The 21709-nt window shown below is 41.1% G+C and overlaps 1 protein-coding gene across 2 annotated transcripts in view; it reads right to left on the reverse strand.

The window, feature by feature from the left end:
- Positions 1-4358: 4358 nt before the first annotated feature.
- The window catches only part of LOC119031465 (vascular endothelial zinc finger 1-like), a 62439-nt gene continuing 45088 nt past the window's right edge, over positions 4359-21709 (reverse strand). Inside the window, exons 5-6 of one of the 2 annotated variants that reach the window (XM_037119966.1) lie at positions 13013-13078; positions 4359-12837 (exon numbers count right to left, since the gene is read on the reverse strand). In XM_037119966.1, the coding sequence (XP_036975861.1) occupies positions 12473-12837; positions 13013-13078 (431 nt within the window). In that variant the 3' untranslated portion in view covers positions 4359-12472. The remainder of the gene's footprint in view (positions 12838-13012; positions 13079-21709) is intronic. The other variant, XM_037119974.1, reaches the window with a different exon arrangement.

A 21709-nucleotide genomic window follows, 5' to 3' on the forward strand; every position in this document is an offset into this window, starting at 1 on the left:
CCATTCCTTGCCTCTTGTCCTCTGAGTACTGCATTTGGGTCCACCTCCCCTTTCCATGGTCCTCCCCTTTACACCCCGCCCTGACAGAATAAACAGACCAGAAATGGACCCAGCAGACTACACTAATCAGCTCCTTGACATTGAGGGAAAATTGTGGGGAGATCTTGATGTCAAGACAGATGTTAAGGGAAATGCTACAGATAATAGCTGAGTTTAACAGGACCATGATTGATAAGCCTTGGTTGTGGGCAGTTCCATGTGCTGTAGAATTAATTACTGAAGTTGCTGACCTCGGGAGAACCTTGCTTGCCCAGCTACCAGCCCATGCCTCAGCCACAGCCAAGCTACCAGCTCAAACCCATGCCTCAACCGAAATGTCTTCTTTCTGGGGAACCTGGCTGGCCTACAAAGTGCCCCCACCAAGAAAGCGACAAGCCCGTCCACATCCTGGCTCCCTGAAGTCAGGCTCTGGGGTCCCAGCCCATGCATCGGCCCATGCCTCAGCCACAGCCAAGCTACAAGCCCAACTCTTTAAGAGTCAGGAGGTGCAACAGTTCTGGTGGGCTCCTTGCCTCAAAGTTTGCCATGTTGTACATGACCATCAGTTCAGTCTTGAGCCTGGGGAGGTCAAAAAATGCATTGAGTTAAGGAAGTTTTCTCTGTATGAGGCAAACTTCTTGGGGTCCAGAAGGGCAAGGAACATGAGGTTTTCATGATCCTTGAACCTGTTCCTCAGCTGAGTGAGAATGTTATCCAGGATTTCACTGTGCAGCTGCTGGTACGCCGCGTGCACTCTCCAACTCTCCGTGCCCTGCGCCTGCTGGGAACCCCGACTTTGCGTACAATGTCCTCATAGATGGAGTCAGATTTGGCCTTTTCTTTCTCTGTGATGCTGCAAAAGTCCTCGATGCTGGACGAACAGAACTGCATGTCATACTCCTTACTCTGCAAGATCCCAAAGAGCACGTCGGAGTAGGCGAACACGGAATTGAATGTGGCGAGGAGAAAGCAGAACTCGAAGTCCATCAGCAGTGCAGTGTATCCATCAGCGCTGTGTACATCATCATCAAAATCACTGTGCTTGTCAACAATGAATTCAAAGAGCTCCAAGAGTTCTTTCTGCTTATACACAGTGCAAACCAAACGTGATGAAAAGTTCCACAATGTTGGAGTCACTCTGGGCAGTCTTCGCTGGCATATTTCATCCAGGAGTTTCGTGCGTTTGGCTGACTTTGTGAAAAAGGCCACTTAGGTGAGAGAAAAAATTTTGCACTCCTTGATTTTGGCAGCACTTTGAGACATGATGAGGTTCAGAGAGTGCGCATACCAAAGAGAACAAAGAGAACTTGTGGTATTTTTTCCTTTATTTTAGCTTGGACCCCATTCAGTCCAGAGGCCATGACTGCAGCTCCATCGTAACACTGGGACCTTATTGGTGCAGGCACAGTCCTCCAGAAACGCCAAAACTTGATGAGCTATGGCTTCTGCATGCTTATCACCACTGACATCACCAAACTGGAAAAAGCGCTCCTTGACACCACCGTCAGTGGTGTAACGCAGGACATATGACATACTGAGCAGTGTTACTTACGTCAGTTGTCCCATCTACCATAACGGAGACAAAAGGGATGTTCCTCACCTCCTCCCTCATTGCTTCGGTCATTACATCTGCCACCAATTGAATCAGATCATTCTGAGTTTTGCTGGAGGTGCCGATGAAAACAGTGGCCAAATCCAGATGACAGAACAGAGGGCTGTCATACCCAGCCAAAAACTTAAGCAGCTCCAAATAGTTCCCCTTGTTTTCAGAATCTTTACTCTCATCATGTCCTTGAAATGCCAGCTCTTGCTTTTCAAGAAATGTGACGACATTGATGAGACATTTCAGTTATCTCTCTCTGTTCTACCAGGCCTTGTTGTTGTGGGCTGTAGTATAATTACAGCGCTGCTCATCTAGCTGAAGATCAACTCTTGTGTCCCCAAAAGTTTTCAAACTGACCATCGTTTACACGTGTGCCGCAGAAGCTTGATGTCAGTGGGCTGAATTTGTCAGATTTGTAAGGCTGACAAATCTGCCGCTGACCCAGGTGGATGACTTGTCAGTTGTAAAAAGTAAGCAACTTCAGCAGTACAGCCTGTTTGTTTTCTTTAAGCCCGTCATCCATGGATATCGCTGATCATTTTCGGTCTTGAAATGCCTTTCCACTTTCTTAACCTTTTCTTTTAATTCCAGTTCTGGAGTAGGTCTTCCGTTTTTTTTATTACTTGAAGTTTTTCTGTGGAAGGCCGCCTTGAAAAAGGTGATGCTATCAAGCTAGCCACAACGTCACTCTCGTCTTCGGCCATTTAACTCTGTCTCTCAACTGCTTTCACCACCATGCAGAGATTAGATGTTCAGACTTCATGAAGGCCTACAATCTTTCGTTTTATTCCCGCCCACTTGAAATCAAACCGTGATTGGTCGATTTGCCCGCCACTCTCCACACCAAAACACATAGCTTGGCCTTTCCCTGGGATTCGTGAAGTTCTAACTAATGAATGAGCCAGCTAAATTATTATTTCTTATGTTTTTAGGCCTTCTCTTAAGGCATAGAAGGCCCTGAAGGTTCCCCACTGCCCAGCTGTTAATATAATCTTTATAAACTATCAAATACTGTATGAACTAATGTGTTAATTAACACGAGTTAATGAGTACTTGGCAGTTATAAGAGCCATTTTCCTTTATTTTGATTAATTCTGTTATACTTTTATGATATTGTTTGATTAATTACCTTTAGGGTTGGAAGAGTAGTTACTTGATTATTTTGATAGTATTTATGGACATGTATGGTTGAATGTCTCCTCCTGCTGTCCTTGATATGTATAGCATCTGTGGTAGATAAAGGGGAGTGACCTAATCCTCTCAAGGTTTGAATAATTGCAGACAGGTGGAAATCAATCAAGGTGAGAAGGGGACATTTCTTTTTTACTTGTTTACTTAATGTTAATTTACTCTTACATTATTGTTGTTACCGTAAAGAAACTATTTAAAAAATGTATGGGTTAACAGCTTAAAACAACATGAACACATACGTTAATTATTTGTTTGGTACATTGGTTAACTATTAATTCAGTCTTAGCTAATGGTTATTATTCCATTAAGTAATGTTAAGATGTCCTTGTAACAAGTGTCCTTGTTACTGTTGAACTATTAAGTACTAAATTAGCTAACATGGTCATTCCATGCCAACAAAACTAAAATCCAGAGTTTTCCTCTGTTCATGTAATTTATTTCTCAATAAATAATAATAATAATTTCTAACTAAAAAATTTGTTCATGTCCATGTCTGGCTTAGCCACCCAGACAAGAGTTCTACTACACCTGGAGCTTCCCGCAACCAGGGCTTAACAACCATCTCCACACCATCCGTGTTATTCCTTAGACATAAAAACAGATTGTCCCAAATTTCCTGGTCAGTTTGTTCTGTTATGTTTTAGAAAAATATTGTGAGGACCCAAATGCAAAAACACTAGGAGGGGCAGGATAGAGAACAAAATGAGCTTTACATTATAAGGTGAAATCCAGAGAATGAATCAACCAAACAAACAAGAACTGCAAATACCAAAAATGTACTAACAAAAGCAAAGTACACCACGGGAGACAATGTAGGAGACTGGAAGTGGCTTAGGTGAAACACTGGGATAACACAGGATGAACTGACAAAGATAGCATGGAGGACAAGGGCTCAAATACAAACAAGACTAATGAGGGGGTGAGGGGCAGGTGGAGTGAGCCGGAGAAACACATGTATGCGCACACGCACGCACGCATCGAATTTAATAGATGTTCTAACAATCTTTTCAAGAAAATCCATGACATGCACTGGGAGACCTTAGGGGAGCTGGCATTGAATGACGCATGAACACCACTAGAAGTGGATTACTTGACACATTAGTTTACTATTATTTAATAGTTACTATTATATCAAAACATGTTAATGAATGTACCCTTAAAATAAAGTTTGGGTATGTACAAATGAGGAAACATTCGTGAATCAAAAAAATCCTAAATTATAAACCCTTGGAATTGTCCAGACATTTATCAGCATAATATTCCGCCCACTCAACTGGGAACCAGGACATAACATGCTGTGACTCTGCACTCTTCCAACTCCCAAGAAAGGCCAGTACCATAATCAAGGTTGACATGAAGCAGTTTTTTTTTAACTTCAGAGGCGAGCAGTACGAGTAAATTTACTTTGCACAGAAAAAAACAGTGTAAGTATAAAAATATTACAGATACCTTACCTAATCTTCAAACTAATGAATGAGAAAGGTGGTTTAAGTCCTATTTTTCCACAATCAATCAGCATTAACAGTTCACAGTCATGTTTTTTTTCTTTTATTTAGACAAACGCAAATAAAAGGCACATAAAACATTGCACACATTTTCAATATTATTCTCAATAGACATACATTTAAAAAAAATGCAGGAATGTTTTAACTTCCTGCTAATCAGAAAGCGTAGCCTTCCTATTTACAAAAATTATATACCATTGTTAATGTTCTAATACAAAAGACGTATAAAAGTTTTTTTTCCTTTGCATGTCTGTCAAAACTAACATGTCAACTGAACTAGTTTGTACAAAGATATACATTCATTTGCCTTCACATCTGCCAAATTCATCATACAACACTCACAGATCAAATAAAAAAATAAAAAGATTCTGCAAATCATTATTTGCCAAATAAGTGGGTTTCACATTGGGCTGGACTCAAATTAAAAAATTAACCTAAATGGTTAATTGTCACTGATAGAATTACATGACGTTGACTTAAATGAAAATGTCATCTAATGTTTCCATGCTGTTCCTGAAGTAGTATATGACAAATTCACAATCATTTGATGAAAAAGTAAAAAAAATGTGATTACAAAGTAGTTTGACAGCCATACCTGTGGGGGCCTCAGCCATCTGAACTGTTGAAAGTTTCCCTCACAAAACTATTCCATCATACAGCACATTTACAGACGGAGGAATTATCCTGTGAAAAAGTCTTGTAAAGTATTTCAGACTTGTTTTTGGCCATTGGAGAAGGACAAACAACATTTTTTTAGTGTTTTGTTTTAATAAAGAGACTAGCCCTCTAATAACTGTTGTTGAACTCAAACTTACACTGGATACGTTCAGTCACCCACATGCAACATTGGAAAATAAAAAACAAAGATGGGAAATTAATCATTTTCTTAGATCATAATGCTATTCCATGTTAAAGCATTACCTTTGGTGGACAGTGTTGTCATTCACACAATAAAGTAGCAGACTGGCCAAATATCTGGGCTTATTCCCATAAGGATGATCTGTTGGTTGGGATACTTCAGAGAAGTCACAGCGAGAGAGGGCTGTAGCTTGAAGTCAGGAGGAGTTTTGATTGAAGACTTTTTAATCCATCTTCAGGTATGGCCTTCCAGAACACAGACACTGTGATCATTACAGATGTTATTTCATACAACCTTCTTTCTTTGAAATATTCTAAGATGTTTTCAGTCACCGACCCAAAAATAGATATGATTGTGGAGCTCTGGCTGGTACACATACAGTGACAAACCTTTAACCTTTCTGCGATGACACTGAATTTCACTGAAACTGCATTCAGCATCATCTCAAACTCATTTATAGGACTGACATGTACCTGATCCTCTTTGGGTTAATGCATGATGGGAGACCTGCTATTATGTTATAGACATCTCTGTCATCAAGGTGTCCATCTGGTATTAAAGGAACTGCATTGAGCTGGATTAAGTCCTATTTATCAGACCGATATCTGTTTGTACAGCTTAACAGTAGATCCTCATTGCATACCAAAGTTAGTCACAGGCTTCCACAAGGTTCTGTGCTCAGACTAGTATTATTCACTGTACTTCCTTTTGGGAATATCATTAGTAAACACATTCATTTTCATTGTTATGAAGATGGTATACAAATATACTTCTTCATTAAGCCGGATGACACTTATCAGTTAGCTAAACTTCTGGCATGTATTATGGTTATTTGTGGGCCCTAAACATTTTAGAGACACAGTATCTAATGTCTAGCTACTCTAGATGGCATAACTCTTGCCTCAACACCACAGTAAGGAATCTGGGAGTTATCTTTGACCAGGATCTGTCTTTTAACTCCCACATACATATACATTTTTGTCACCTCAGGGCTGGATTATTGTATTTCTCTGTTATCAGACTGCGCCAATAAGTCTGTTAAGACTCTCCAGCTGATCCAGAATGCTGCTACATGTTTCCTGACCATAACTCATTTTAGAGAACATGTTTCTCTGATTACAGCTCTATGCAATGGCGTCCTGTAAAATCCAGAATAGAATTTTAAATCCCTGTCCTCACATACAAAGCCCATAATAGCATATCTTAAATTCACATTCATGTCTCATTAGTACGTATTACTGACTTGTCTTTTTTCCCGAAGTCTCTGTGCTCTCTCGCCTTGCAGGTTCCTATGGATGGTGGTCCTGCTGCTGTGGTCCTACTACCATCACCATCACAGCTATTATTATTGTACTTTTAGTATTAGTAATATTCATATCTCAATTAGTAAAGCTGTTATTACTATTACTGGTTGCTCTACCTACTAGCTCTGCTCTGAAGTGCATGCCTGTTAAAAGGCAGTTTTACTACCATTGCCAAGTGCTTGCTCATTGGGGAAATGTTGAGTCACTGTAAATACATTTATCCAGGAGTATGGCCTAGTCCTATTCAGTTCACAAAGTATCATAAGATCACTATTGTTGTGAACCAGCACAATGCAAATAAAGACTGAGCCGTTCTGAGGGGTATGATGGCTACCTTGATGTTTACACTTGCATATAATTATTTGTACAAACAAATATGATGAAAGAGCTGTATCTTAGGCAACTGCATGTGTTTCAGTTTCTTGAACACGTTTCACCTCTCATCCAAGAGTCTTCTTTGGTTCTAACTAACTGTAGGGTTTAAAATCTGTGCTGGAGAGCCCTTACAGATTTGTGAGTTTCAGAGTTGTTGTGGCTTGTGGGTCATTGGTCAAACCTGCCTTCATGTGGGTTGTTAGGCTTAGGTGAGCCCTTGTGTGAATGGTTGTTAAGCTGCCTGGGGAGGGAACTCAGTATTGCATTGTAGGTGGGGGGTCATAGCAGGATTCCTTTACTCCTCTTTCCAACTATCTGTCTTCTTTAGACAAGATGTTTACATTGTTGTCCTCGAAGGAATGATTTTTATCGTTCAGATGTAAGTAGACAGCAGAGTCTTGACCTGAGGAGTTGGCCTTCCTGTGTTGTGTCTGTGTTTTGGATCCCCAATGTATAAATCTGTACAGTCCTGGCTGCATTGAACAGCATAAACTACATTTCTCTGTTTATGGGTGTTTTGTCCTTAGGGTGGACAAGTTTCTGCCTCAGTGTATTGGAAGGAATATACTGTTTATTGAAGCCTCTTGAATGAGAGGTGAAAAGTCTTCAAGAAACTGAGACACGTCCAGTCCAGTTGCCTACAATACAGCACTTAGAATTACCATGACCTGTAACACGCATTGATGCTATGGCAACTGTGGCACACACAGAAATCAATTCATAATTTTGATGTTGTTATTAATGTATTAGGGGTTATTGTTTCTGCTATATTGCAGTACTTATGGCAGGAACACATTCATCAACATTGGAGAAGAAAGTGGGGGTTGTGGATTACAATCAGCAGATTTTGAGACAATCACTGCCAACATCCTTACAGAGACCTGTCTCTACTACAACATCCCTGATCAAGCTGCTGTACTAAATGAACAGACAGTGTTCCAAGCTGAGTGTGGGACTGCAGCAGGAAAATCATTTAAAAATATGTCATTTCTTGACAAGACATCTGTGGATTAGTTAACAAAAAATACTTTTAATAACTTCAAACTTGTACGTCAACTTCTGATCTTAACTGTACTTTTACCACACACAAATTATGTATTAAATACTCCATTGTTGGGTGCAACAGGAAAGTTCCACAACTAATACCAAAGAAAGTTCTAGGCACAGTGAACAGTGGGTGCTTTTTGCAATGGGTGACACATCCAATATCTTTTTAAGGTGCAGTGTGTTTGATTTAGGGGGATTTAGGATAATATTCATGGTTTCATTAGTGTACAATCACCTAAACTAAGAATTGTTGTTTTTTGTTACTTTAGAAATAAGTCTTTTATATCTATAGCGGGAGTCTGGGGGTTTCCATGGGGGTCTACCATGCACCATCATTTTTCTACAGCAGTTGAGAATTGATCCCCTTTTTGGCTCCACACTAGGTGAGGGCGAAATTAAACATTTATTTGGTTTTGGTTCCAAATGATGTCTCCAATGTTTCAATGATGAGTTGTATTCTGGCCCCGTCAATGTTCACCTCTGTGGTTGCCACTACAAAAAGTCTGATTCTTCCAAAGCAACATGTATACAACACAAGTTAAAGTGAGGGGTTGTAACTTTTGAAGGCAAGGTCAACATGGTTCCAAGTTTTCAACCTTAATGTTGCCTAGCAACATGTATATTACTAGTCTCACCCACTGACACTGTGCCCTTTTGGGTACACCTGAGCTTTGCACAGAAAAAATAAGCTTCCTTTGTGATCACAAAGAAAAAACAAAGTAACTAACATAACACTTTGGGATATACCAGTGAGATCTAAAGAAAAGGAAATGAGTTCGAGTGTCTTTATCATATTGTAAAATAACTACAAATCTATCCTGCTGAGAAGATCTGTGTATTTACAGCATGATATATACAAATCACATCACTCATTTGTTTCTAATAACTTATAAAGAAATCCCTGCATCAGCTCACATTCTATTTAATTGTACTTTGATATATAATCTTTATAAAGTCTATACATTTATCTAAAATGAATGTTTGATGCTTTCATATCTCATCAATAATAAGATTTTGCTTATCTTAGTTTGGAGACCTAATTTACCTGCTAGGCCACAGACTACAGAAAATGACAGCTTGAGCTCAAACTAGCAGTTATTCTGATTTGTCTCTGCTGGGTAGATGTTAAGGTGCAAAGCAACACAGATATCATATGAGCACACTCAGATAGGTTGGGTCACCATATTTTACTAAATATCTTTAAATGTTAAAGTCATGGCTAAAAATTACCTATTTCAACAAATTTGCCTATTTCACATATCTCCACAATGCAAATATATAGCCAGTTTTCCACCCAGAAGCAATTGTTGTTCTTGCACAATGTCACAGTGATATACTATGTCACAGTGGTATATTGTTAGAATGCTGATGTTTTCCAAAAATGAACACAAAATCAAATAAAAGCAGTACTGCTGTGCTTTGCAACATGTTCACTAAAATGGGAATGACATCATCAGTGTTTATTCTGAAAGAATTCTGTCCAATTCTGTGAATCTGCTTTCAACATTTTTTGGACAGCAGTAGTATTGTATTAACAGCATAAGCTATTCTAACACATACTGGTTAGTAGGATAATTTTCTGTTTTTTAGGCGTTTTATGGGATTTGTTGACAATAAAAAGAAAATGAAACCAGCCTTGCCCTTTAATTAGTCTCTGCTCTTTGCTCTGACCTCTCCTGGATGGACGGCCACATCAGAGGTCCTGTGATAAACAGAGAAAGGCTGCCACTGCTCCATTTGAAAGGATAATAAAAGTGGTTCAAATTTACAAAGAACTGATGTGTGTAAAATAGTAAACAAAGTCTTTTCGCTGATACCTCAGAAAGTGATGGGATCATTTACCTGCTAAAGTATACAGCCCCACACATTTTACATACCACCGAAGTCAACTGTCGGACTGCTTTTTGCAGTACAGTCATCAGCTGTTGGTGGGACCTTTCAAATGGCAATCTGGCCATGGCAATTTCTGTTGCCATTACCACTTTGAGTGCGACTAGTTGTGCTGAGTCACATCGAAGAGGGCCAATCTACGAAGTGAGGCCAAAGCATGCCCAGTCTGTGTCCAAGCGTGCTGAAATCTGGCAACTGTGACACCACCTTTCTCAGACAATCCCATGAGACTCACTTTATGCCTGTGCAGAAAACCAGAGCATAGACATTCAAGTCTTTGTCTTCAGCTCTCGGTAGTTTTATTGCTTCTAGCTGAATCTGAAGTTTCATGTTCATAATTAGCTGTTTTCAGGAGTCACCAACATTTCCTGATTTTGCCGTTTCAAAATAAAAGCTTTTACACAGCAAAATAATGGGGGATCGTTATTGTTAGCATTTAGAGAAGATTAAACTATGTTTATAACTGAATTAGTCGAGCTTTGTTAGCAGTTATTCTTTAGTAGCAGCTATTTTCCTGTGGATTTTACAGCCTCTTCTTTGACCACTCCTCAAGACAAACACATCAGTAGTTAAAGACGTAACTTCAAGCAGATATCCCTGTCATAATGGAGATGCAAATTTCTGCCGCACTGGGCTGATGATGCCAAGTGTATGTTTCACCTCCCCAGTACAAGACTACACCTTCAAGTGTTATGTCCTGATATATAGCAATACAAAACTGTCAAAAAAAAGTCGAATTGAATCCTATAAATGTTCCCACAGTAACAAGTTTCTAGCTGTTTTAAAATATAGAAATGGGGGGAGTTCATGGTTGATGCAAGCAGCCGCTGAACAATCAGTGAGATTCACAATATCATTCACCCTGCACAAAAATGGAAGCTTTGTTTGTTGCAATTAAACTTTTAAATATATATACTATCAAATCATGAGTCCTCTAACGTCCAACAGAAAAAAATGAAAACAACTGCCTTAAGAGGAAGCATTCAAGAAAGACTCCAGCAATAAACATCCATTTAAGGAGTTTTAAAATAATGCCGAAGATATTGTCAGGTATCATACATCATCCATGTTTGAAGTCGGATATACAATTGAGAAAATCAACTGGTCACCTTTACAATACCAACATTATCCTTCAATGGCCAAAAAGAGGTTGACAAAGGTGGATGTTTTGCATTTCCACAGCATATAATGTGTTTCCTACCATTACTGCTGCAGTGAGCATTGGAAAACAAACTTCTCAAGTTTTGAAAAAAGGATGAGCAAGGACTAAATGGAACCACAATATGGATGAATATGATATTGTAGTAACTGCCCCATAATTTCAAAACCTGTCAAGTGGAAGAAAATACTATTTTGGTTTGTCATGAAAATGCCATGACACCTGCTGGTGTGATCAACTTCCAGTTCAAGCAATTTAACATGAATATATACATTATCACATATGAAAAGTTTGAACCATTATTGCAACAATTAATAGGGAAGATGCAACTTTCTATGTACGTGTGAACGACAGTACCTGTACCATCACAATCACCACCACCATTTTCAGTAGTGTTAGTACAAAAGGGTGATGAAGTAGGTGGCTGGAGTTGCTAATTTAAATAACTGGGTCTCAAAAGGATAATTTGTATCCCATGATGTTGTTAAATAAATGTTTATATATTTTCTAATAATATAACATTCAGGAGGAAACGCTATACTTTGAAGATCTTTGGCCAAAAATTTTAGTTATTTAATCAGTACCTGCACAAAATATCTACCTTTAAACATCTACCTCCAAGATCTTTCTTTTATGCTCTTTAAAGGTCTTATGAATTGGATTTAACATGCCAAACATACTCAAAAAAAAGGTGTCTCTTAAACCTTTTCTGGTAGTTTTGAATGACATATGATGTCATGTCATTGTTAATGGTGCAAAGTGCAGATAGAGGGCAGGAAGTGATTTATGATACAAAGTGATACATGGTCATATAAACAAGGGTTTTCTTTCCTTTGCAGGAGGCTGTACCCCTGTACTTGAACAGACACGTGCAGCAACGATAAGTAACTTCCCTCTATTGCCTCCATGCCTTTCGCCCTCAGTCTGAATTTCACAAACCACTGGAATCTCTTCAGTGCAAACAACCGATTGAAGAGCGTATGTTATTACTTATTACTGCAAGTAAGGACACAACTGTTATTAGTAACTGTAGTGTGATTACTCAATTTAGGAGCTTTAATGGTTTGAGTTACTGCTACAGACAAATGTAATGTCATTACAGTAATGTGATACTTTGTAACATGTTGTCCCCCAACACTGTCTATGACGTAAGAGTTTATCCATATTGCCCATCCTTACAACAGTAAGGATGATTTCTTTGAAGGAAAGCCAACTGTATCTCAGGTAATATGTAGCCCTACACTCTACAATGACTGACCGTAAGCCAAACAATTCATTTTCTATGATGGTTATGGGTATCTGAAACATTAAAAATTAAATATTGATCAATTTATCCACAATAAATAGTGGTTCTGTATGTGGTTGTAAAACATTAGTTATCACATTTTAAAGTTTAAAACACTATCTACCCATTAAGAGGGCCATTATACTAAGATTTGACAAGCTCATCCATTATTAGGCAGTTAAAACAACCTCGGCACCATGTGGTCCAAAAAAGCTCTACCAAGGAGGGGAGGAGGGCAGAACTTGGGATAGAAAAGGCATGCTATCCATTGGCCTCATGGCAATGTTGAGTGGCCCAGTAATATTCATGGGCATGGAAGTGGTGATGGCCACTGGGTGGGCAATATTCATATGTGCTGTTGTAGGGATATTGACAGAGGCCAAGTTCACAGGGCCAGTGATGGTGACAGGGTGCTGCAGGTTGACCGGTGATGTGATGTTGACCGTGCTGGTGGCGATGTTCATCTGAGCAGCGATAGTGACAGGGTTGCTGGTATTGCCACAGCGGTTCACGGCCGAGGTGATGGCTGCTGAGTTGGTGACTGGTGTTGATGGGGCTGAATTGTGAACGTTGTTGGCATCTGTGTTAATAAAGACAGACAAGAGTAAATTTAAGGCTTGTTAACCTTGTACTACCATCCAAAACAGCAATAGAGTACCCTATATGCTTCTTGGCTGTTTAGCTGGGTAACTGGAAATGTCAATACATCATTAATACATAATGTCAACTGTGGTAATATAGTTGAAGGAACCTACCTTTGTGAGAGATGTCAATTAGGACTTGGAAGGAGTGATTTAAAATCTCTCCTACTGTCAACTCACCTGAGGGGTAAATTCAAAAAGCAGGATCAATAGACTAACCAGCTAACTGTCCATTTGTTTTTAATTTTAAAAAATTCATTTTGAACAGGGACCTATTATGCTTTGTGTATGCCTAAGGCTAGACGCACATTACACTGCAGGACTGGAAATTTAACCTTGTAAATGTATTCAGGCCAGCACATCACAGACATTATTGTCTTGTTTCACCAGTGTTTCCCACACATACACTTTACTTAGGCGGGCCAAGTGGATGAACTCCCCTTGCTCTACCCCTTCCATCTCATGTCAATTGCACATGTTTTGCAAAGGAAAGAGTGACAGAGAGGGAGAGCGAGAGAATGTGTGACAGAGAGAGAGAGAGAAAGAGAGAGAGAGAGAGAGAGAGAGAAAGAGAGAGAGAGAGAGAGAGATTATGTCCCTCGTATAAACACATTGATTGTGATGTGATCACTTCTTTATTGTATATTGTATATTTATACCGCTGCTTTGTACAAGCTTGAAAGAGCACCTGGTTGTTGCAGTGTCATTTGCAGGGAACTTGGCCATCCTACAGGAAACACTGCCCATCCATGCTTACACACAATTTTAATCAAACATGTTTGCAACTATAATTGGTAGCACTACAAGGTTGATTCTGTCGATCTGATCAAAATCAGTAAGAAATTAAAGTTACTGGTAATGTAAGATTACCTCTGGCCAAGTAGTTTTCATCAAGCTGTATTATGGTCCAGTTTGTGGTTAACTTTAATGATCTACTGATCCTGCTTCATGAAATTTAACCCTACTTTAACTCTATATCTTCAATACAAAAGACCTCGATAACGACAGTCCTTAGAGACACAAAATGCCTCTGTGCTTAAACGACATGGTACACGAACAACAGGCCACTTATGTTTTGCAGATTTGCAGACGTTATAACTCAAGTGTTTTGGGGTTTCGACAACCAGCTACTTGATTACCTTTTCGTGGTATTTCGTCAGAAATACAGACACAGATCGGATTAAAAGAGCACAGCAATGGTGGTGCTATTAACTGGGAGTCAGCTTCAACAGTTCTGAGTTCATGGCATGGGAATAGGCTGTTAAATATTAACATTTTTTGATGGGCTTTACAGTTTCCAGTGAAGTCAGGACAAAAAACTATGTGTCTTTTCTTTTATAGTTATCATTGAAACCAAAGTCAGAGCAGAGAGGTCAAACAAATACCAGTCTCAACAGAATTTGTAACATTAAATCACTGGCTTTGAAACTTTCTAACACCTCGTACATGGTGAAAATGCACCTGTTTAATAGGTTTTGCCCATGATCGCATGATGAAAAGTGATTAAAAGCTGGAAGTACGACAAGGTGGATGACTCACTTTAAAAATTGTTGTAACTCCACTGTGCATGGTCAAAAATCTGCCCAAAAGTTCACACATTTTGTAAGCTTACCAGCCTGAACAAGATTGCCAGTACTGCCAATGCCAATATTCTGTAACAGTCAAGTGCCTCCTTCTCGCATCAGGAATATTAAATGTGTTGGGCCTTGTGCCCCCCTATGGCCTCAAACAAAGAGAAGGCCTTTGGAGAAGTCAGAAGTCTAACTACTAGGGCCTTACTGCCTAGCTTGGGGTTATGACCTGCCCACATAACTTTCACCCGATCCCTACTGGCTGTGAGCCCGGAAACTCCTCTAGGATCACAATGATCTCACTTTGAGTTTAAAGGTCTGGAGACCTCACTGCACATTGTATTCCCTGGGAGTTTATGTTGTGAAGAGACTCTGGTTTCTGGTTTCATACAACCGCTACTGTAAGGGTGTAACACTGAGAAACTTTTTTCATTTTGCTTGGGCTAACTTCAGTTCCCTCCTCACTGGACGAGACAGAGACTGTTTTTGTTTTACTTTCGTTTTGTTCGAACATTCATTATAATTGTTTTGGATTCATAGAGGAATGCTGCACAAACCAGCCGAACATGACCTCCAAGCCATGTTTGGCCATCTTTGTAATTTATATAAGGGACTGCCTGACACACACACACACACACACACACACACACACACACACACACACACACATTTATGTGTTTGGCTTGCTTATGTTTTGATGTTGCTAGTTGTTGAAAACAACTGTTATTTGTTAAAGTAGGTGGTTTGTGTTTTTGAAGAAAAGCTTCAATAAATACTATTGATTTTAACTAAGCAGCATTGGTGATTATTTTGCACAATCCTGTATTATAATAGCAGCTGGTTGAGATGGTCAGTGCTTCAATTCACGCCTTCCCGCTTTTTTTTTTTTTATCAATTAATTAATTATTTTCATAATATTGCCAATTCGACACATTCTCTATGGGCATAGAATACTGCCATAAATCGCGTGCGAATGCAATAAAACATTCATACGCGAAAAATCAAACATCCGCGTGCGCATTTTTTATCCTGCATCTCTGCCCCCTGGCGCAATATTGTGGCCTGCCAGGAGAAAAACAGCTCGAGCGTGCACAGAGTCCGCTCGAAATACTTTCTCCTGCTCGCGCGTGTGCAGAATGCTCGCTCGCACCAATCATGACTACTGCGCACAATACAAGCCTGGCAGTGGATTAGCAACCAGAGTCCAGTCCTTAGGCCCATTGAGAATCTTTGGGATGTGCTGGAGAAGACTTTATTCAGCGTAACAACATTCAATTCCATTAGGGCTGGGTATTGTTGATTTTAATTCTTTAAGTTGCAATTTGATTCAATATTGATTTAAATGCTTCGATATCAATTCAGTAATAAGTAGTAACACATAATTCATTAGAGTACCTGTTGATAATTTTTATATTCAATAAAGTAATCTTAGATTATACATCTTTCCTCTAGGAAGTTCTAGTTCGAATTGAAATGTAAACAAAGGCACAAGATGTGTTTAGATATAAAATAGTGCAACCATAGTTAAGCTGAGATAATGCCATTGTTTCTGGGACTGCATGGTAAATTTTTATCTGACAGAAAGATACTGTACCCCCCCTCTCTCCCCGGTAGAGTGCTACCTGCGGGAGTACGGTACAGCAGCCAGGGTGACACAGGCTGCACTGGGAGTTTATAGTCTACGAAAGAGCGGTGCGCCAGACATCGGCTACCCGCCTCCGCAGCTCCAATGGTGTTTTCGCGGCGCATCACCCTCTGACCCTCGAGCGAGGTCGCGGGCAAGGCGCTTCCAGCTGCTGGAGGTGGGGACTGAGAACTAAATGGTGGGTGGTCGGGGGCCGCTGCTTGCCTGAATCGATTCAGAGGATTTTCTGAATCGATATTGAATTGGGAAAAAATATATTGCAATGCACTGATAAATCCATATTTTTACCCACCTCTAATTTTCATCCAGAGTTGCATTAATTCAAAGAATCATTAAAGGACTCTGAGATGTGCCAATCCATCTGTGAAGATGATTTTTGATGCTCCCTGAATCAGTCTTTCATATTTTGAGCCTGATGGATTGTGGTATTGTCATCAGGGGAGAAAAAAATCCACTGATTGAAAAAGCTGGTCATTCAGTGTATTCAGGTAGTCAACGGGCCAAATTTTTGGGGCATTTAACATTGCTGAACCTAGAAAAGCCCAACTGAAGCAACCCCAGATCATAACACTGCCCCCACAAGTTTGTATGGAAGGCACTACATATCACTTCATCTGCCTCTGTTCTCACCCTGTGAGAAGAGAGACCCCATCACCTTGGAACAGGATACTTCTGGATTCATCAGACCACATGACCTTTTTCTATTGCTCCAGTGTCCAATCTTGTCCCTAGCAAATTAAGCCCCTTTTTTCAAATTAGCCTCACTGATAAGTGGTTTTCTTAAGGCTACACAGCAGTTAAGTCCCAGTCCCTTGAGTTGTATTCGCATTGTATGTGTAGAAATGCTCTTACCCTCACTATTAATCATAGCTGTGAGTTCTACTGATTTTTTACAAGTTGATTTCAACAAATGTTTAAGTGATCTCTGATCAAAATCATTCTGGACTTTCTTTTATTTGAGCACATCTCTTCCTCAAAGATCATGGTCCACCACTTTCCTTCCAAGTTTTAACAATGCATTGGATGGTTCTTTTCCACATTTAGGATTTTCAGCAATCTCCTTAATTGTTTTCTGTGCTTAATGCAAGCAAATAATTTGACCCCTCTGAAACATCTTGTCCACGACCACAGGTTAGTATCTTTGTTAAATCTAGATGGTGACTTTTTTTGTAACTCATCCATTTCATCTCAAATAGGCACTTTTGATAGCCATCCAGAAGCTTCTGATAGTCCGCTGGCTGAAATTTCACTCAACAGAATTGATGAAGTTCAACTAAATGTATTTGATTTGTTGCAGAGCACAGGACTCTGTTGCTTGCCTGCTGCCAACAGGTCACTAGCTCCCCTCCTGCCAATATAAATATGAATTTTCATTGTGTTCTTGGTTTAACCGGCCCAATATATTTGCAATGTCCTGGGTAATGAAAAATTGTTTTGTTCGTTTGTGTAACCACCTCAGCTCAGTTGTGGGGCTATAGCTCGGATGAGGAGACAATATCAAAACTCACAAAAATATAGCTGAAGCTGTTATTGAGCAAAAATGATTGTTTTGGACCTATAAAAGATGCTGAATAATGACTGAGTGTCCATTGTGGTCGTTTAATAATAAATAGTTACAGTCAACCAGTGTAAACTGACTGAGTGGGAGTGCCACCTGGCTTTGGTCGAATATCCAGACAGTGAGTAGGGCAAACTGATTTTGCTAATGAACTCCAAGTGCCTCAGTGTCATTAGCAGACTGGTCTCTCTAAATCAGAACACCAGTTTCGTGCATGAAAAGCATCATGAACGGACCATCCAGCAGATGTTGTCAGTGATGTTTACTGTCAAAAGCAGGAGCAAGGGTTAGTGCTATGCAGCCGTCAATATGGTCCCAGATCCTAGAGCTGGAGGAGGTGGCTTAACAGTGTGTGCTGGAATACTGCTGGACATAAACCTGATCTGTTTTTTATCAATGGAACAGTCACAGGTCAGTCATAACTGCAGGACAGCATCCAACCCATCGCTATCCCCAAGTGGCACCAGTACTCCCCAAACTTCATGTTAATGGATGACAACATGACTCCACAACATGCTTGACATGCCTGTCATCATAGAATGGAGCGCTATTCCGCAAAACAATATTAAACATCTAGCATAGAGTTTGAGCCAAAGATGTCAGGCTGTCATCGAAGCACATGGTGGGAATACCCGTTTTTGACTATGTGCTAATGATCAAGTGTGGGGCATGTGTCCAGAGTTAATGTAATATGCAATAAAAGTCAAATGAAATGTGTCACATTTTGGTTGCCATGGCCGTACTAGGTGGCAGCCTGTTGCAGCAGCTCCTGTGGGTTTCCAAGTTTTTCATAGTTTTTTTGTATTTCTGTTTTGATTTTTGTTGTGAGTTATGGCAACTCTTCTCCGTTGACCATGAGAGGATGGACACTTTCCTTTTTTGAACTTTTGCGGCACTTATTATATGTTTCTGCTAGCCCTAGCAACAGAGGGTAAGGAGCGCATCGAGTGCACTGCTGTGTGAACCTGCACTGCTGCCCGGAGCAAGGCCTGAGGTCCCGAAGGAGCTGCAGAGGAGACGCTGGGGCTGCAGGGCGGGAGTGAAACGGAGGGCGAAGAGGAGGAGACATAGACTGGCTATACCAGCGATCGTCATGGGGAACGTGACGTCTCTAGGGAATAAGCTGGACGAGATTGCTGCGCTGATAAAGACTCAGAGGGAATATTATGAGCGCAGTGTGTTGTGTTTCACAGAGACATGGCTTCACTCTCACATCCCGGACCACAGTGTGGCAGTTCCTGGCTTCAGCACTGTTCGGGCGGACAGGGATGTGATAAGCAGCGGAGAGAAGAAAGGAGGAAGGATTGCACTCTATGTGAGTGAGAGGTGGTGTAATCCTGGACATGTTCACATGAAGGAACGTCTCTGTACCCCGGACATTGAATTGCTGACTGTGGGGATGCGACCCTGTTATCTGCCCCGGGAATTCACGTCCGCCATCATTATCAGTGTGTACGTTCCTCCTTCAGCTGATGCAGCGGTGGCCTGTGACGTCATCCACTCCGCTATTGCCCAGATACAGATGCAGCATCGTAACGCATTTATTGTCATCACTGGGGATTTTAATCACGTCTCACTGGACAAAACCCTCACAACATTTCACCAGTATGTTGACTGTCCCACCGGAGACTATAACACACTGGATCTTTTATATGCAAATGCTAAGTATGCATACAATCCCACAGCTCTCCTCCCCCTTGGCAGAGCTGACCACAATCTGGATCTGCTGACCCTTAAGTATATCCCTCTCATTCAGCAGCAGCCTGTCGACACTACGAGCATGAGAAGCTAGACTCAGGAGGCTGCTGATGCACTACAGGACGGCTTTGAGTCAACAGACTGGGATGTACTTGTTGAGCCACATGGAGACAGCATGACTGACTGCATCACAGAATACATCAGGTTCTGTGAACACACCACCATGCCAACCCTGCGCTGTTTCCCTAACAATAAGCCTTGGATCACCAATGACCCAAAAGCCCTTCTTAACAAGAAGAAGAGGGCGTTCAGGTCTGGAGACAGGAAAGAACTGAGGAGAGTGCAGCATGAACTTGGGGTTATGCTGAGGGCCTGTAAAGACACCTACAGGAGGAAGCTGGAGGCCAAACTCCAGCACAACAATGTGAGGGATGTGTGGACTGGAATGAAGCAGATTACTGGGTGTAAGGTGAGCGGCAGACAGTCATCAGGCAGCTTGGAGAGGGCAAAGGAGCTGAACAGTTCCTTCAATAGGTTCAGCTCACAGCCTTCTGTCATCTCCCTGACACCTCCAGACCCCCACACACCCTCACTGCCCCATATGCTTCCTCTCCTCCCCTCTCACCCCCCTGTGCAGCACCTCTCCTCCCCCTCCTCCTCCTCCTCCTCCTCCTCCTTCACTCAAGACACCAACACCCTCCCCTGCATGACTGTGACTGCAGGCCAGGTTAGGAGACAGCTGGAGAGACTCCACCAGCGGAAGGCCACAGGCCCTGACAGTATCAGCCCCAGGATCCTGAAGACATGTACCAGCCAGCTGTCTTCTGTCCTACAACACCTGTACAACCTGAACCTGAGTAAGGAGAGAATACCAGTGCTTTGGAAGATGTCCTGCCTGGTTCCTGTGCCAAAGAATTCAACACCATCAGACCTCAATGACTACTGACCAATGGCCCTTACATCTTACGTGATGAAGGTGCTGGAGAGACTGGTCTTGGCCCACCAGAGACTACAGGTGAGAGCCCTGCAAGACCCTCTGCAATTTGCTTACCAGCCCCACTTGGGAGTTGATGACGTTGTCATCTACCTGCCACAACAAGCCCATTCACACCTGGATGGTGGAGGAGGCACTGTGAGAATCACATTCTTTGATTTCTCCAGTGCTTTTAACGCCATTCAGCCACTGCTACTGGGGGAGAAGCTACAGGTGATGGGTGTAGACGAAACAGTGATCTCCTGGATTACTGACTACTGACAGGCAGGCCACAGTTTGTCCGTATGGGCAGTGTTCTGTCTGATGTGGTGGTTAGTGATACAGGAGCTCCACAGGGGACTGAACAGTCTCCTTTCCTGTTCATCTTATACATCACTGACTTTCAGTACAACACTGGGTCGTGTCACCTGATTAGGCACACATGATTAGGCATGATTACCAGGGCCCCAATGGGGAAAGGCCTGAAATAAAAATGTTGTTTTTACTTTACTCTTTTTTTATTTCTAAGTAATTACTGTCATAACTAACTTAAAATTGGCAGAATAAATCAGATGAGAGACTTTACTCTGTATGGAAAAAACAGTGGGGGCTGTCTGAAGCCCCTTTCCCCCTTCACAATACACAATGGTTCAGTCCACCCCTGCAGCTGCAGGAGCAGAAGATGCGTCTCCAAACAGCTTAATGAGCTGAGTGGCTGCTGCTCATCAACATGTCTTTCCCCAAGAAAGCAAAATCAGGGAGTCTTAAACAAAATTAAAAGGCAGAAAGGGACAGAAAGCAAGGAGAGGTAAGACAACTCCTCACACATTTCTTTCAAAAGAAAGGGGAGCACAGTTCATAGCTAACAGCAGCAGTTGTAAAGATTGAAGGCAGTCAGACAGCCATGAATCTAGTTTCTCAGTGTGAGCAGCAGCAGGTTCCACACCCTCATCTCATCCCTCATTAAGTGCTGACTGAAAGTTATTATTATGAGTAATCATTTCTCATTGAGGTCGAAAACCAGGTCAAATTTGGAGCTCATTTCCGAGTAAGCGAGCATGACATGTTTGAGATCAGAGGACTCATTTTAATACCAGTATTTCTATGATTCTCAGGGTTAAAAGAGTGTTATAAAAGGAAAATAGCCTATAATCCCTATTTATTTCAGAATGATTTTCGTGTATTAAAAACAGTTCTAAAATAAAAAGAGCATCTGTGTGAGTATAATATAGTTCAAATTCAGCTATCACTACGATAGAGTGTTTGGTCAGTAGTTTGGGACTCTCACCTTCCTGCTTTGCAGTGGGAACAGAGGAGAACATTCCTGCTGCATGCAGACTGTGTGACTCAATACGACTCTCAGTAC

This window comes from Acanthopagrus latus, chromosome 2, assembly GCF_904848185.1.
Source record: "Acanthopagrus latus isolate v.2019 chromosome 2, fAcaLat1.1, whole genome shotgun sequence".
Lineage (NCBI taxonomy): Eukaryota > Metazoa > Chordata > Actinopteri > Spariformes > Sparidae > Acanthopagrus > Acanthopagrus latus.